This window comes from Sciurus vulgaris (genome assembly GCF_902686455.1).
Source record: "Sciurus vulgaris genome assembly, chromosome: 16".
NCBI lineage: Eukaryota > Metazoa > Chordata > Mammalia > Rodentia > Sciuridae > Sciurus > Sciurus vulgaris.
The window spans coordinates 51,974,950-51,988,557 of record NC_136477.1 but is presented as its reverse complement, the minus strand read 5'-3'; the positions used below and the strand labels follow the sequence as shown (position 1 = coordinate 51,988,557).

The following is a 13,608-nucleotide window of genomic DNA, read 5'->3' as shown; positions in this document are numbered from 1 at the left end:
TAGATAGATACTACAGAATATGTGTGTTTCTTAATTTCCCTTCTTTCACGTGCAAGGGAAGTACACAATTTGCACAGTTTTGTCCAAACACTTCTTATGTGAATTTTCTGTCAGCCAGACACACCAGAACCAAACACATTCTGATCCAGGATAAGTAGACTTCTAGCATGTAACAGTTTTTGGATTTTTGAATCACTCACAAATGTCTGATCATTTCTACTAATACCTTTTGCAAATAAATGTTTGCAATAGTGATAGTTATTCTCTTTAATAATGAATTTCTTAGAAGATGATGAGATTCTATGTAAAATGGAGTACCTTTTTTTTCATCATCCACTGAGGTTGATAGAAGATGCAGTAGGCTTGAGGTGGGAACAGAAAGTTTATTGTGGTGGAAATGGGTTGTTTGCAACTGAACAAAGAGTTGTGCAGGATTAATGTGGGTATACTGACTTATGAGTCACTGTGAGCCCCAGGATCCCATGCATCCTTCCAACCATCTCTCATTTCTGGTAGGATCATGGTAGCTGAGAACCCATTCAAAGCTTTTCCCAGTTTTCTCCCTTTGGTATTTGAGAAAGGTCTTCCAGTTACCTTTTCAATTTCTCTCTTACACCCAGATTTAACAACTAAACATTATTCATTTGATCTTCACATTTGTACCTACCAAGCTTTGTGCATTTTGAAATACCATCTTACTGAATAGGACTTACTTAACCTTTGTGAAACAGTAGAACAGGTATTATTGTATCAAATTTTCAGGTGAAAAATGAAAGCTCAGAGAATCTGACCTTCAGACTTAGAGCCCTAAGTGGTCTAGGATGGCCAAGGGGCATTAGGTTTATCACACAAACCCCACCTCCTCTACCCTGCCTTTTAGGCAATGGATTGGTGCCATATGGATCTCAGTTCTGTCCAAATCAGTAAATGTTACCTGCCTGCTAGGTATAGGCCATTCTGAAAGGTAAGAGGTTCTTTATAAACAGCTTTGCCAGATGAACTTTCATATGGTTTTGATTTATTTTTTAATTATTTCTTGGTACCATTAAGCTACATCCCCAGACTTTTTTTTTTTTTTTTTAAATGAGATCTTACTAATTTGCTGAGAGCCTCTTTAAGTTTCTGAAGCTGTGCTTGAATTTGGAACCTTCCTGCCTCAGTCACCCAAGTTGCTAGGATTATAGGCATGTGTCCATCATTTAAATAAATGGGCCATATACAGGACTTGAAACAGTTTCTATTCTCAGAAATTTTTGTAGCTAGTAGGGTTTTACTTATGCTCACCTAATAGCCTAGGATGTGCAACAGTGATGCAGCTTTTTAGAGAGGAATTTTCATAGTTCTAATGTAAACAAGTACCTAAAATATGACAGCAAAATTTCATTTTATAAAGTCTTCAAGCTTCACAGGGTTAACTCTTTCACTATCTTTGTCAGTTTTTCCAAGAACTTGAATCAGCTATGAATCCAAAATAAGAATACCTTATTTGTATATATAATCCTCTACATTTAGTACGTTAAGTTCAGAATCAAAACATGAACAAGATTTGTGCTGAGATACTTCTTGGTAAATAATAGAATTGAGGACATACCTGTTCTTTGCAATGAATTTAAGAAAACAGATTATATAACAAATGGTCCTGTGGATACATGACATACTCAGTCTTCTTGCTGTTGCCTAGAGATGTGAGTTTGGGTTGAATATGACATTTTCAAATTCAGAATCATTGGGTGAGCTCTGCCAGAGCTGACTTATGCATTTCATGTGTCTTGGGAAGCCCAGGAGGTCTAGAAAACCCAGACCATTCTCCAGGTGTGATTCGTATGAGCAGCAAGATGTTGCCCTCCAAGTCCCTTCTGTTTTTGAGACAGAAAGGTATCCTCCCTGGGAGGAAGGAGTGCCTTTGTGGGGGAGGTCAGAGTATCTGTCTGCTCACCTTCTCAGCCACTGCCTGGTGCCAGACATCTGTGAGATGCCTGCAGGACACCCACAGCCTTCCTTTCTTCCTCACTTCCCAGAGGGTAGAGTGGAGATGGAATAGCCCGACAAGGGATAGGTCTGGGAGTCCAAATGGTGGGGTGAGTAGGATCCTTTCTCATTGTGAGCAGAGAATGGCACCTTGGAAAAGATTTTAGTTTCTTACCTGAAGTATGGGCATCGCTGGGTGTTCAAGTGTCTGTTCAGCCTCTTGAACTAGAGTTTAAGGCAAGGTTGCAAAGAGAGAGAAGAGGGGTTTAGTTTGATGAAAGCAGGTCACTTCCTTTTTTATCAGTTAGCAAGTCCCTGAAAGGGAGATGTGCTGGCTTTGAATTGGAAGGCAAGTGGACAGGAAGGCATGGTAACTGTGTCAGAATCTTGAGATCCGTGTTGCAGAAACTTCCCTGCCTTAACCTCACCTGCTTTTCTAGCAGCTTTTTAATTGTACTTCCTAAATCCATTAACTTACATATTTTGGTGCCTGTAACAACTCACAGTTGGAAACGCAGATGGTTCTTTATATATAAAAAATGGGTAATTGTCCACCTCACTCTGATTTGCCTGAGCAAGTGTGGAGTTTCATATACTTATATAGATATAGGGTTGTAGACATGGAAGGCAGAGTAAACAGCAAACAGTTGGAACATTTGCATGCCTGCCAAAGACCTTCCGGGTTAGGTGTTCCCATAAATGGGCAACAAATTGTATTACTTCTTCACCTCCTACAGGAAAACTTTTGCAGGAAGACCATGCTGAGAGTCAAGGGTTAAGAAAAAAATAGTAGGGCTTCACAAGTACTCAAATTCTTGATGGGAAGGAAGAACTAGGTTGCAAGTGGGGTCCACCTGGACCCTGTCCACTGTTCTGATCTAAAGCTGCAGGTGGTGGGGAGCAACTGCTCCCCTGGCAGTTTTCTCAGTTTGGACAAAAGGGTCAGCACACATTATAAATGCAAAGTTTTGTCCAAAAATATTGAAGCCCTAAACCAGGTACTCTCTTTGGCCTCAGCTTGGCCTACTGGTGTCCCTTCTCTTTGAAGTGCAATGCCAGGTATCAGAGGAAGCTCTGGGAAAGGAGGTCATCTCTGAGGTGAGACCCCTGGTGGGAGGGTGTCAGAGGTCTGCCATAATAGCACATGGCATTTCTGGCCTGGGTTCCTTAGGATCACTATCATCCTGAATAACAAATGATGCATGTGTGTTGGTGTGGTCTCTGCTACTCTGACCCTCACAGCCTTGCTTAGGGAGACACTGTCTTCTGTCCTGTACCGTGTGTGGCTCCATTGCTGTGCTCATGTGGCTGTGCTCAGCACTGTGTGTCCTGCCACAAGGCCATTGTGCAGCAGGGCAGACAGCTCATGACATAGGTCCCTAAGGATGTCCTAACAGGTGCTTGTTCTCTTTGCTTCCCTCAGAGAATTCTCAAAGGAAAGAGAGAAGGCTAAAGCACGGGGAGATTTCCAGAAACTCCGGGAGAAACAGCAACTGGAGGAGGATCTCAAGGGCTACTTGGATTGGATCACCCAGGCAGAAGATATTGATCCTGAGAATGAAGAGGAGGGCGGAGAGGAAGGCAAACGAAATAGTAGGTGTTGCCTTTCTTGCTCCTGGCTAGACCGACCTGCAGTAGGCCCTCCCTGCCTCTGACCAGTCTGTGCATGGGATGGCCTTCTCCCAGCCACTGCCTGCACAAATCAGAGGGAAGAAGTGTGTTTATGTCACTTTTGGGTTTCTGCCTGAGGTTTGGGGTTTAGATGTGTGTTTACTAAGGTGCCTTTGTAGTTGAAAAGGGTCAAACAATTACCTTGTGGACCTCAGGAATTTGGTGAGCCCATTTTTGCATGGGCATGGAGTGGTGAGACGCACATTCATCCTGGCCTTTCTTACCTGCAATGAGTAGTATCATCGGACAAGGATTTGAAGAGCAGGGTACCCTTTGACACTCGTGTTGCCTGGAGTGGCTCCCACCTGTGATATCTATACAAAGCTGAATGTTGACATCAGACAGGGAAGAAACCAGTTCATTGTGCCAGGCAGTTGTTAAGAGGCCTGTTCCACAGTCCCCCTGCCTGGAACCCCACACTGTGACAGTAGGTGCCCTGAAGTGCTTTCTGCAGGAGGCAAGGCCTGATAGCCAGTCAACCACTGCAATTAATTGCTATTGTCAACCACAGTGTCTCCTTTACTATATACTTTTTTCGCATACATGCTCTTGCTCGGGCAAAGGTAAAAATTGAAATCCAGCAGTGGATTGACTACAATGCTTGTGATTTGTTTCAAATCCAAGGTAGTTGAAAGTAACGATTGAGAGCATACTTCAAAGGTCCATGTCCTTTGAGAGGCATAGAAAACTGAGTTCAGTAGTACCTTGCAAAAGATGCTGAGATAGTCCCTAACTGAGCAGAACCTCTTGGGTGTCATAGTTTTTTTCCCTTTCTAGAAGGGAAAGGCCTGCTCACAAATAAATGCAGTGGAAGGAGCCAGAGCCCCTGGGCACTCAAGGAGATAAATGTCCTACAGGAACTGGGAGGAGGATCTAGCATAGGGCCGGGACATTTGACCTAGGTCTTAAAGGATGAATAGAAGCAGCCAGGCTCAGGGAGGATAGGATGGGCCCTTGCTTAGGTTGGAGCACAGAGGATATGAAGGTCAGGGTGAACCACAGTGGGAAGAGTGGGAGAGACAGATTTGTGCCTCTTCTGCAGGAAGCAGCATGTAGAAACCCTCGCTGAAAGGACTCTTGACTGAGATCTTCTTTATGTTTTTTCTAGTCTGGGACTCTGAGCCTATGCTGTCAGAGAGGGTTTGGTGTTATCCCAGATTCCTACTACTGAATAAAACCTGCGTGCTGATGGGGGGTCAGCAGAGTCCTAGCCACCTCCTCTGCTCCCCTCTCTGCATCTACTGAGGCTCAGGAAGAGGCCAGGGCTTCAACCCCTGAGGATTAGGAAACAGCTTCCAGGAGTCTGGGAGGATTTTTAGAGCTGATTGTATATATTGAATACCAGATCAGAGTGGATAAATGAACATTTGAGTTCCAAATTCAGTGATGTGTCTTCTTCCATCTAGGTGACTAGATGTAAGAAGAGTGTGGGCATATCTTCAGCACAGCTCTCCTGGGGTAACTGAGCCAACCTGAACCCTTTGGCCTTTGCAGTGCTTCTGCACCTGCAGTATTGCTGGCAACAAGCCGTCTAAGTGAAGCTTGGGGATGCCTATGCAGCCTTCTTTCATTTACAGACTGCAGCTTGGTCCTGACCTGGGGAGGCCCGCCAGCTACCTGCTTCAGCTACTTTGCCCACTCCAGAGAAAGTGTTGTCCCTCTTTTTTCAGAAGAGCACCTTTCTTTGCTGGTTTAGATGTATCCCATGGGAGCCAAGTGAGGCCATCCTGTGTGCTGATAGCCTTATCATCTCTTTATTGCTCCCCTTCTAGAAATAGTGGTCTAGATTTGAGTGCTGCTAATGTGAGTTGTGGTAGAATTGTTTTCAGGGTCAGTGGCTTGAGAAGTATTTTCTTTGGACTGAGGTCATGTTTTCTGGTAGTCTTGAGGGTAGTCTGAGTCTAGCATTTCCTGCCACTGTCTGTAAAGAACCTACCCATGGGGCTGGGGATATAGCTCAGTTGGTAGAGTGCTTGCCTTGCAAGCACAAGGCCCTGGGTTCAATCCCCAGTACCAAAAAAAAAAAAAAAAAAAAAAAAAGAACCTGCCCATGGAATGACCAAAGCAATGCTTTTGCCTTTCAGAGAAGTTGCCATGGAGGGAAGATGGAGAAGGCAATGGTTTATTATAGGACTAAAGGTAGACGGTGTCACCACAATCAAGGACCAATAGTAGTCTGCTATGTGAACCCAGAAGCCTCAGTGATGCTGGCATGGGTGGGTGGGTGGTTGGAAATGTGGGAAAGCCTCTCACTGAGCTTTGAGGGATAGGCATCCTTTAGCTATAGAAGGTCGGGTGGAGGGGGTTTGAGCTGAGGAAATGGGACAAAGAAGGTGTGGAAATTAACAAATATTCAAAACCCTAAGTGCATTACTTTCTTTCTTTCGTTGATAGTATTTCTAAGTCATTTGAAAGTTGCAGGTCTTCATAATTAACCATAACTGGGACTTGCAAGCCCATAAAGCTGCAGTGTGTCTTCAGAACAGCAGCACTGTGGTTTCTGCTGTGCACAATGATGTGTGACTCAAAATGATTAACTAGCTTAACAATTTGATCTAGAACTGCAAATATTTCTTTGGCCATACCCTTGTTCTTTGATGAGCCTTTTGCCAGCTGCTGGGGTTTCTTGCAGAGTGAGGCTCATGGTGCGCGATGCTTCCCAGGTTGTTATTTTGCCAGAGCCTCAGTGATCAGGGTTAGAAATGTACAAATCCTAGGCTGTGGGAAGCATGTTGAGATCTGACTTGAGGACCCCAAGTCTCCTGATGAGGAAGAGAGGAGCCTCCCTGGATATAGACCTCCGTAAGGCCAGGACTTCTGGGGACGTCAGTGCTGATGGGGTTTCCCTGGGGGCTTCCCAGGTCTGCCAGCTGTTTTCTTCCTGTCACACCCAGAAAACTATAAGGAGCAAGGGTTATTTGTAGTCCTAACCCTTGCACGTGCCAGGCCTCTAATTATCAGGCAGTTGAAACAAGGGTGTTGCTGGTGCCCTTGTTTGAGTGTCAGCACCCTCCCAGGGTGTGTGAGATTCACCCCCATGTGCCTTTCACCCCAGTCTTGCTCCTGTGTTATCTCTGGGAAAAGGGATGGTACACTGCCTGGTCTTCCTGACTTCTTACTGGTTTAAGATTCTGCTTTGGCTAATGGCCCTTTTCAGCTGGGTCTTGGGTATGGGTTGGGCAGTTTCCTCCCAGACGGTGAGGAGTTCTGTGACAGCGTGAGAAGCAACCTTCCTGGTGGCTGAGCCTCAGCCTAGATGAGCAAAGGGAGGTATAGGAAGTTATTCACAACAGATAACGGTGCACTCACAAGAGGCATAGGCTTGTGGAATGCCCTTTCTCTGGAACTGGCTGAGTTTTGTGACATGGAATTTGGACTTTAGTGATAGTAAAATTACCCAACATCTTGGAGTTCCATTTTCTTGGTTGCAAGGAGATAAAGATAACTACCTAAGGAACTGTTGAGAGAATTAGATGTTCAGTAACAGGCAGGCATTGCCATAACTGTGGCAAAATATGCTGCTGCTGTTGTCATCAGACTCCAGGAAAGTTTGACCTAGCCGAGTATTCTTGAAGATTCTACTAGACCTCTGAGCAACCTCAGGGTGAGGACTCCTTTTAAGGACTTGTTGCTCCATACTTTTCTTCCCAGAAATTGTAATGTTTTCAAGTATTGATGAAAAACAAACCTGCTGACTTGGTCACTTCTGAAATGGCTCTTGAAAGCCATTGCCAGTTTTTCACTGCTTACTGCCAGGGAACAGAGTCAAATCAAGTATTCAGAGACGTGCTTGTATTATCTCCTCCCTGTTCTGCTAAATGTCACTTACTGCATCTGTGTTGCCCATCTCTGGCTGCATATTACAGTCGCCTGGGGAGCTGGAGCCTTCCTGGTGCCACACACCACCCCAGGCCTCTCCTTCATTCTGGGGCAGAAGTCAGGGATGGCTCTTTTGTTTTAAGCTCCCTGGAGGGTTGCATGTGTGGCTTAGACCAGGAACTCCTCTGTCATGAATGATATCAGTGACTAAACATCCCACAGACCTGAGGACTTACTTGAGAGGAAAGGAGAGGCAATCAGGTCCTTAACTGAGCTTTCTGATGACTCTAGTGACAAGGAGCATTATTTTATGCATTCTTGGACTATTTAAAATGTCAATTCTGTAAATTTGTTATTAAGAGAGCTAGTGCTACACAATTAATTGAATGGACAAAATTCCCTTGGGAATTGGTTCCTGAGCATTTGGGGAATTTTCAAGGATAATTTATTTAACTTTTTGCTGAGCTTCAAGTTTCTTAAGAAACTCTGCCAACTCTCACAGTGATTTTTTAGATGTATGCAGCTGCTTCTGAGTTAACAATGGAGTGTGTGTAGGGCCATTAAAATCTGGAAGCCTCAAATTCTATTTTAAACTCTTCTCATTGTCAGTGATTAGTCTTTTAAAAAAATAGCATTAAAGTAATGAAATCATTTTAAAGAGCTTATTCTAAATTTCTGACCCCCCCAAAAAAATTCCTAACACTGCATCCCCCCAATATTGTAAGAAATATTAACAATACTTGATGTCCAAAGAAAGGATGGGATACCTGAAGCTCTCACGTTGCCCACAGGGAGTGCCTGTTCATCTGCTGCTTCCTCTGTGGCCTTAGAGGCTCTCAGGGTGGCCTCTGCCAGTCTCAGGACTCAGTACACAAGGTGGCCCTAGAGCCTGCCTTTTGCCTATTGGCACCCAGGTGCCTTTTCCTGCAGTGTTTGCTTCAGATGTGGGCATAAAACCAGGGATGGAAGCTCTTTGCAAGTGCAAGGCATAGCAGTTTGCTGGTTCTCTCTTAAAAGATTGTATTTAAAAAATTTTTTGACTTATAAAATGGTTTTGTCACAAACTACCTAAGGGGCTCAAGTTCAGAATTGAACACACTGAATGAAAAGCTGTAAAGCAAACAGGGGCAGTTAGAGAGACCTACGGTAAACATATATCTAGGTTGGTCACCTGGCTTCACTGGCGAGGCTGCCGGCAGTGGGACTGGGAAGGCTGACCAAGGAGGACCTTAGCAGCCAGGCACTGGCTGGTGCTCGGAGCAGCCTGATGCCCCAGCACACCATCTCCACTGGGGTGGTATAAAGGAGTCATTGTGTGTAAAGGCACCTTCACCTCTTCCATTGCCTGAAGCCTCATGATAGCTTAGGGAGGTGAGCTGAGGGCCCACTGCCCCACTTGGAGATGTGGAGGAGCTGCACTCCAACCAGGTGTGTGGAGTCCCTGTGGAGTTAAGGTGGTTTTTGTTTGTTTATTTTTGACATATTATAATTACAAAAGTAATATTTTCCCTCTGAAAAGAACTCATATAATAGCAATGCATGTAAAGCAATAAAATTCTTTCTTCCTTCTCCTTGGAGGGAGCCAGGCTTAGCAGTCGGGGGCCTCTTGTTTTCACACATGACTTTCTGCACATAAGAAGGTAGGATTTTGCGGAGACTCTATGCTGACAGTTTCCACCACAGTTCAGATACCCTGAACTGTGTTCCATAGCCATCTTCCCATGTTTTTAAAGCAAAATTTTGGCTATTTTTCAATGACTTGCCATTATAAGAATTTGACTGGCATTATAAGAATTGAACATTAGGGGCTGTGATTGCGGCTCAGTGGTAGAATGCTTGCCTAGCATGCGTAAGGTGCTGGGTTTGATCCTCAGCACCACATAAAAATAAATAAAATAAAGGTATCGTGTCCATCTACAACTAAAAAATTTAAAAAAAGAATTGAACATTATAAGGACTATGGATTCTACATCATGTGACTTCATGCAGTGATCAGAGTTGCCATTTGGGATTTATTTGTGTGATGGTCTGATTAATGTTTTTTAGTCACAAGACCCTGAACTCCATGGGGGCAGGCATAGGGTGTGTTTCTGCTCTCCATTGTGTGGCAGCCATCAAGCATAGCATTTGTCACTTATATGAGCACTGTTATTTGTTGCAGGAAAGGACACAGAATAATAACTAGCATTTATCAGGTGCTTCCTATGTGTTAGAGACTGTTTGAAGGGTCATGGGCATATGGATTCTTATTTCTCACATAGCAGATGAGGAAACTAAAGCACAAAGAAATGCTAAGTAGCTTTCCAAGTCCACATGGCTGTCAAGTGGCTAAGCTGGGGGTTTGAACTGCAAATTCAGCCACAATCTACATGCTAACCACTATTAACCCCCATGAGTATATGCTCCTGTGTATACACGCTCATATTGATGTTCTTGTTGGACATGTGGGTTAGGAGAAAGGGGTTTATAATGAGGACGCCCATTTTAGAAGTGTAGTCAGCCTACCAGTAGTCTATGCCTATCTCCCCTCACCCTTGCCGGCTCCTGATGTTCAGAATTGCCTCTATAGTTCCCCTGCCTGGAGCACATGGTCTCTACTTCAAAGATTAGACAATACGATGTGCTCGTGGAATAAAGAATTGCAAGAGTTTAGAGATCTCAGAATCATTTTTCTTGTGACCTCATGGCCATAGGAGAGTTGTAGTAATAATAATAATTATGGTTGGCCACAGTTTGCCAAAACCAAGCATGTTGCTCATATTACCTTATCTACCATTTGCTTCTTAAAACAACCTCATGAAGTACATGTGTCAAACTTAACATTTTACAGGTGAGGAAACTAAGGATTAGCAAAATTAGGTAACCTGTCCTCATTCAGCAGGCAGTAAGTGGGAGTTCTGGATTAGACCTAGGCTGTGAGAATCCAGAACCCACCTTTTCCATTTCCACCTATCCTGTCCCCCATAGCAGGACTAGTTGGAATCATACTGCTGGCCAGTACTCAGGGTACTCGCCTTCCCTCGAAATGTCTCTTCTCTAACAGTTGATGGACCACCAAACATGAGAAGCCTTTGTCTAAAGTGGGTTCTTTTGTCATTTGTCATTTATAGTTTCTTGAAGATAAGTGTTTGTATAGTAGCTATAGCAAGTACATTGCCCCTGTCCCTTTAGGCCCTGAACTGTATGTAGATTTCTATGTAGGGGGAGGGAGGTGTCAGGTGCATGTCAGAGGTCAGTATCTCTTGTGAGGCCACCCCTGGGCTGGCGTGGGACTGGCTGCATGCCCCTTGTTTGCATTGCTCTTGCTGCCCTCTGCTGGATGGTAATGAAATTGCCTGTGTTCAACCTGAAGGGGTCACAGTGGCGGACTTGCTAAAAGAGGATAAGAAGAAAAGGAAGTTTTGCTGCTTTCGCCAACGCAGGGCTAAAGATCACGGTAAATTACTGAGATTGAACTTTCTCCTCAGAAGACTCTTTGTCCAACATATCTGGTGCCTTTTCCCTGCACATAGGCATTGTGTGAAATGCATGTGCCTTGCGGTGTGTTTGGCAGATGCCTATATTTTAATTGCTTGATTTCTTTGAAACTTGGTCATTCCATTTTCTTGTCTTTCCCTAAAATGTGTGTCCTTACCAAGATGCCATTGCAGTTTTCTTTCTGTTTGAACTGTACCTTTCAAAGAAGCAGCTGACTGAACTCAGAAAATTTCATTTGGCATGAATATTCTTAGACTGGAAGACAGACTTTTAAAACACTTTTCCCAAAATGATGTTTTAAAATTTGAACTGTTTAGAAATTCCAATAATATCATTTGATTGATTTTTTTTTTTCCAGGCTACATATTTCAAGTGACTTCTTGGTCTTCTAATCTCTGACTGTTTTTCCCAGGACCATGCTAAAATAGTGGTGGCAGCTTCAAGAGTGAAGTTAAAAATAGATGCAAAGATTTTTGGGCACTTGGCCTTTGCAAGTGAGAATAGGTTTGTGTGGAAAACAATTACATTTCAGACCATGTCCTAAAACAATGTTGCCCATACCCCTCATCAGAAACCCTGGGCTGAGCAGTCAGGACCATCACTGTGCAGGCATTTATGCCAGCAGCTGGCCCCCCTGCCCTGCTCTGCCCAGGTCACCACTATGGCTGGACAACAGTGCAAAGCTTTACCTAGGCTACTAACAAGGTCAGCCTAGTGCTGCCACCTGGGACCCTGTTTGGAAAGAAGAGTGCTTGAGAAGATTCAGACTGCAGGGATACAAAACCAGCTGCTTGGGAAGCAGAAGGACATGTTACACTGTTTTTGTTTTGTGTGTGTGTGTGTGTGTGTGTGAGAGAGAGAGAGAGAGCGAGCAAGCTTCTGCTACCTGTGGGATTGCTGAGCTCAGAGATTAAGGGAAGTGAACTGGAATAACCCATGGATGGTGTCTTAAGGACTACACTAGAGTCCTGGTTTCATCAGAAGGCCTGAAAGAGGAAAGGAATGGGGGAATTGTCAGACGCTATTGTGGCCCTGAGATGAGGGGGAGGAGCTTTGACTGGCGCAGGACGGTGAGTTAAGGATGGTCATGGGCTGGCTCACTCTGCTGTAGTGTTTACAAGGGGCTTCTGTACAGAAGGCGGACTTGTTAATAGCTCCCGAGGGCTTCTGTAAGGAAGATGGGCTTTAATTAAGCAGGAGATATTGTCATGGACATAAGAAAAATGTCTTTAAAGACTAACTTAGAATATAGCTCTGGGTTGGTTACTAAAAATGAGCTGAGTGGTTCCTTTTCCCAGAAGAAATGAAACCAGTCCTTGGACTCACCCTTCCAAGGGAAGGCTGAGATTAGACCTTGTGACTTTTTAAGAATTCTTGTGGCATCTCCATTAGTTTCCTGAGATGTTCAGGGAGAGGACACAGACTAATATTTTCAGGAAACTAACTTTATTTTGGGGTCTGAACTTCAATTGATTGGACCCTGACCCTGCTGGTGACAATGGAGCAGGACCTTTGTATGGCTATTGTGCTGCCCTGGTCACTAGTCACGCAGAAAGCATTGTTGTCTGGATACAGTTCTTGCTGTAGACCTGGAAACCTTGATCTGGCCTTGACCCACTTTCTCCAAGAAGAATCTGACTGCCTTACAGCAATGAGAGTCTGTTACCCTGTGTCAGCTATGTGTAACCACCAGCATGTGAAAATGCCTTCAGGGGATGTCCAGGTCCTTTTGAGTTTGGCAGGCATGTTACATTATGCTTGTCATGAAAATAAGATGAAAACATGAGATCTTGGCATTAAACTTTGCCTCCTGAGAAGACAACCCAAATTTGCCACTGCTCAGTTATCCGACCTCAGCTGTTGCCCCTTCCTTTCTCTGAAGGGAAAGTTAGGCTTTAGGAGGAAATGCTAAAAGAAATCCCTTAGTATGCAAGAAAGCCTGTCTTAGGGAGAAGAACAGATGAGTGGGACTTGGAAACCCAGGACATCAGTGACTGAGGCTGCTGCTGTGGCAGTCCTCAGAAGGAGGCTGGGGGCCCTGCATTCAGTTTGCCTTGTGACAAGTCTTCCCATTGGGCTGCCGTACTAGAGGCTCCAGGGCCTCCTGGGGATGACTGAGTTCTCTGGGAGCTGCTCCTTCTGGTGCTTAGCTCCATTCCCTGGGGCATTTGGCTGGAGGGAACTTGGAGTCAGTTTTCCCTGAGCAGGCTGCAGGACTCTTCCCAAGGGTACTGGGCAGCGGCTTCACAGTATTTCTTGTCTCTTTGTTCCTTGTCTTCTTGCAGAGCTAAGCGAATGCAAGGGAAACCCCCAGTTGTGGGTAGTAACACCAGACAGCTCATGGGTATTTCTGCTTTCTTCCAATTATAGCAGGTAAGAAGTCGATGGATCTTAGAGATGATATTGTCCTGCAGCTCATTCTACAGATAGGTAACTAAGTACAGGTGAAAAAGGCACTTTGCCTCTGTCGCCTGATGACACACTGCAAGCTCTCCTGACGTCTCTTCTAGTGTCTTTGACCTCATTAGCCTCCATCACAGAAGGAAGTTGTTCTGGAAATTTGAAATGCTTGTTAAAGGTGAACATTCTTTTGAGGCTGCCTGCTTGGATCCAATCATAGTCTTATTCACTTTCTCTGTGTGATGACTTGCCTTGGAATTCACAAGCCAGGAA

At 44.5% G+C, this 13,608-nt stretch overlaps 1 protein-coding gene across 16 annotated transcripts in view; it reads left to right on the top strand.

Annotated features, from left to right (window-relative positions):
* The window catches only part of CACNA1D (calcium voltage-gated channel subunit alpha1 D), a 317,150-nt gene that overhangs the window by 208,077 nt on the left and 95,465 nt on the right, over positions 1 to 13,608 (top strand). For all 16 annotated transcript variants that reach the window (XM_079115648.1, XM_079115636.1, XM_079115644.1 and 13 more), the window contains exon 9: positions 3,392 to 3,561. In XM_079115648.1, coding sequence (XP_078971774.1) covers positions 3,392 to 3,561 — 170 coding nt within the window. The remainder of the gene's footprint in view (positions 1 to 3,391; positions 3,562 to 13,608) is intronic.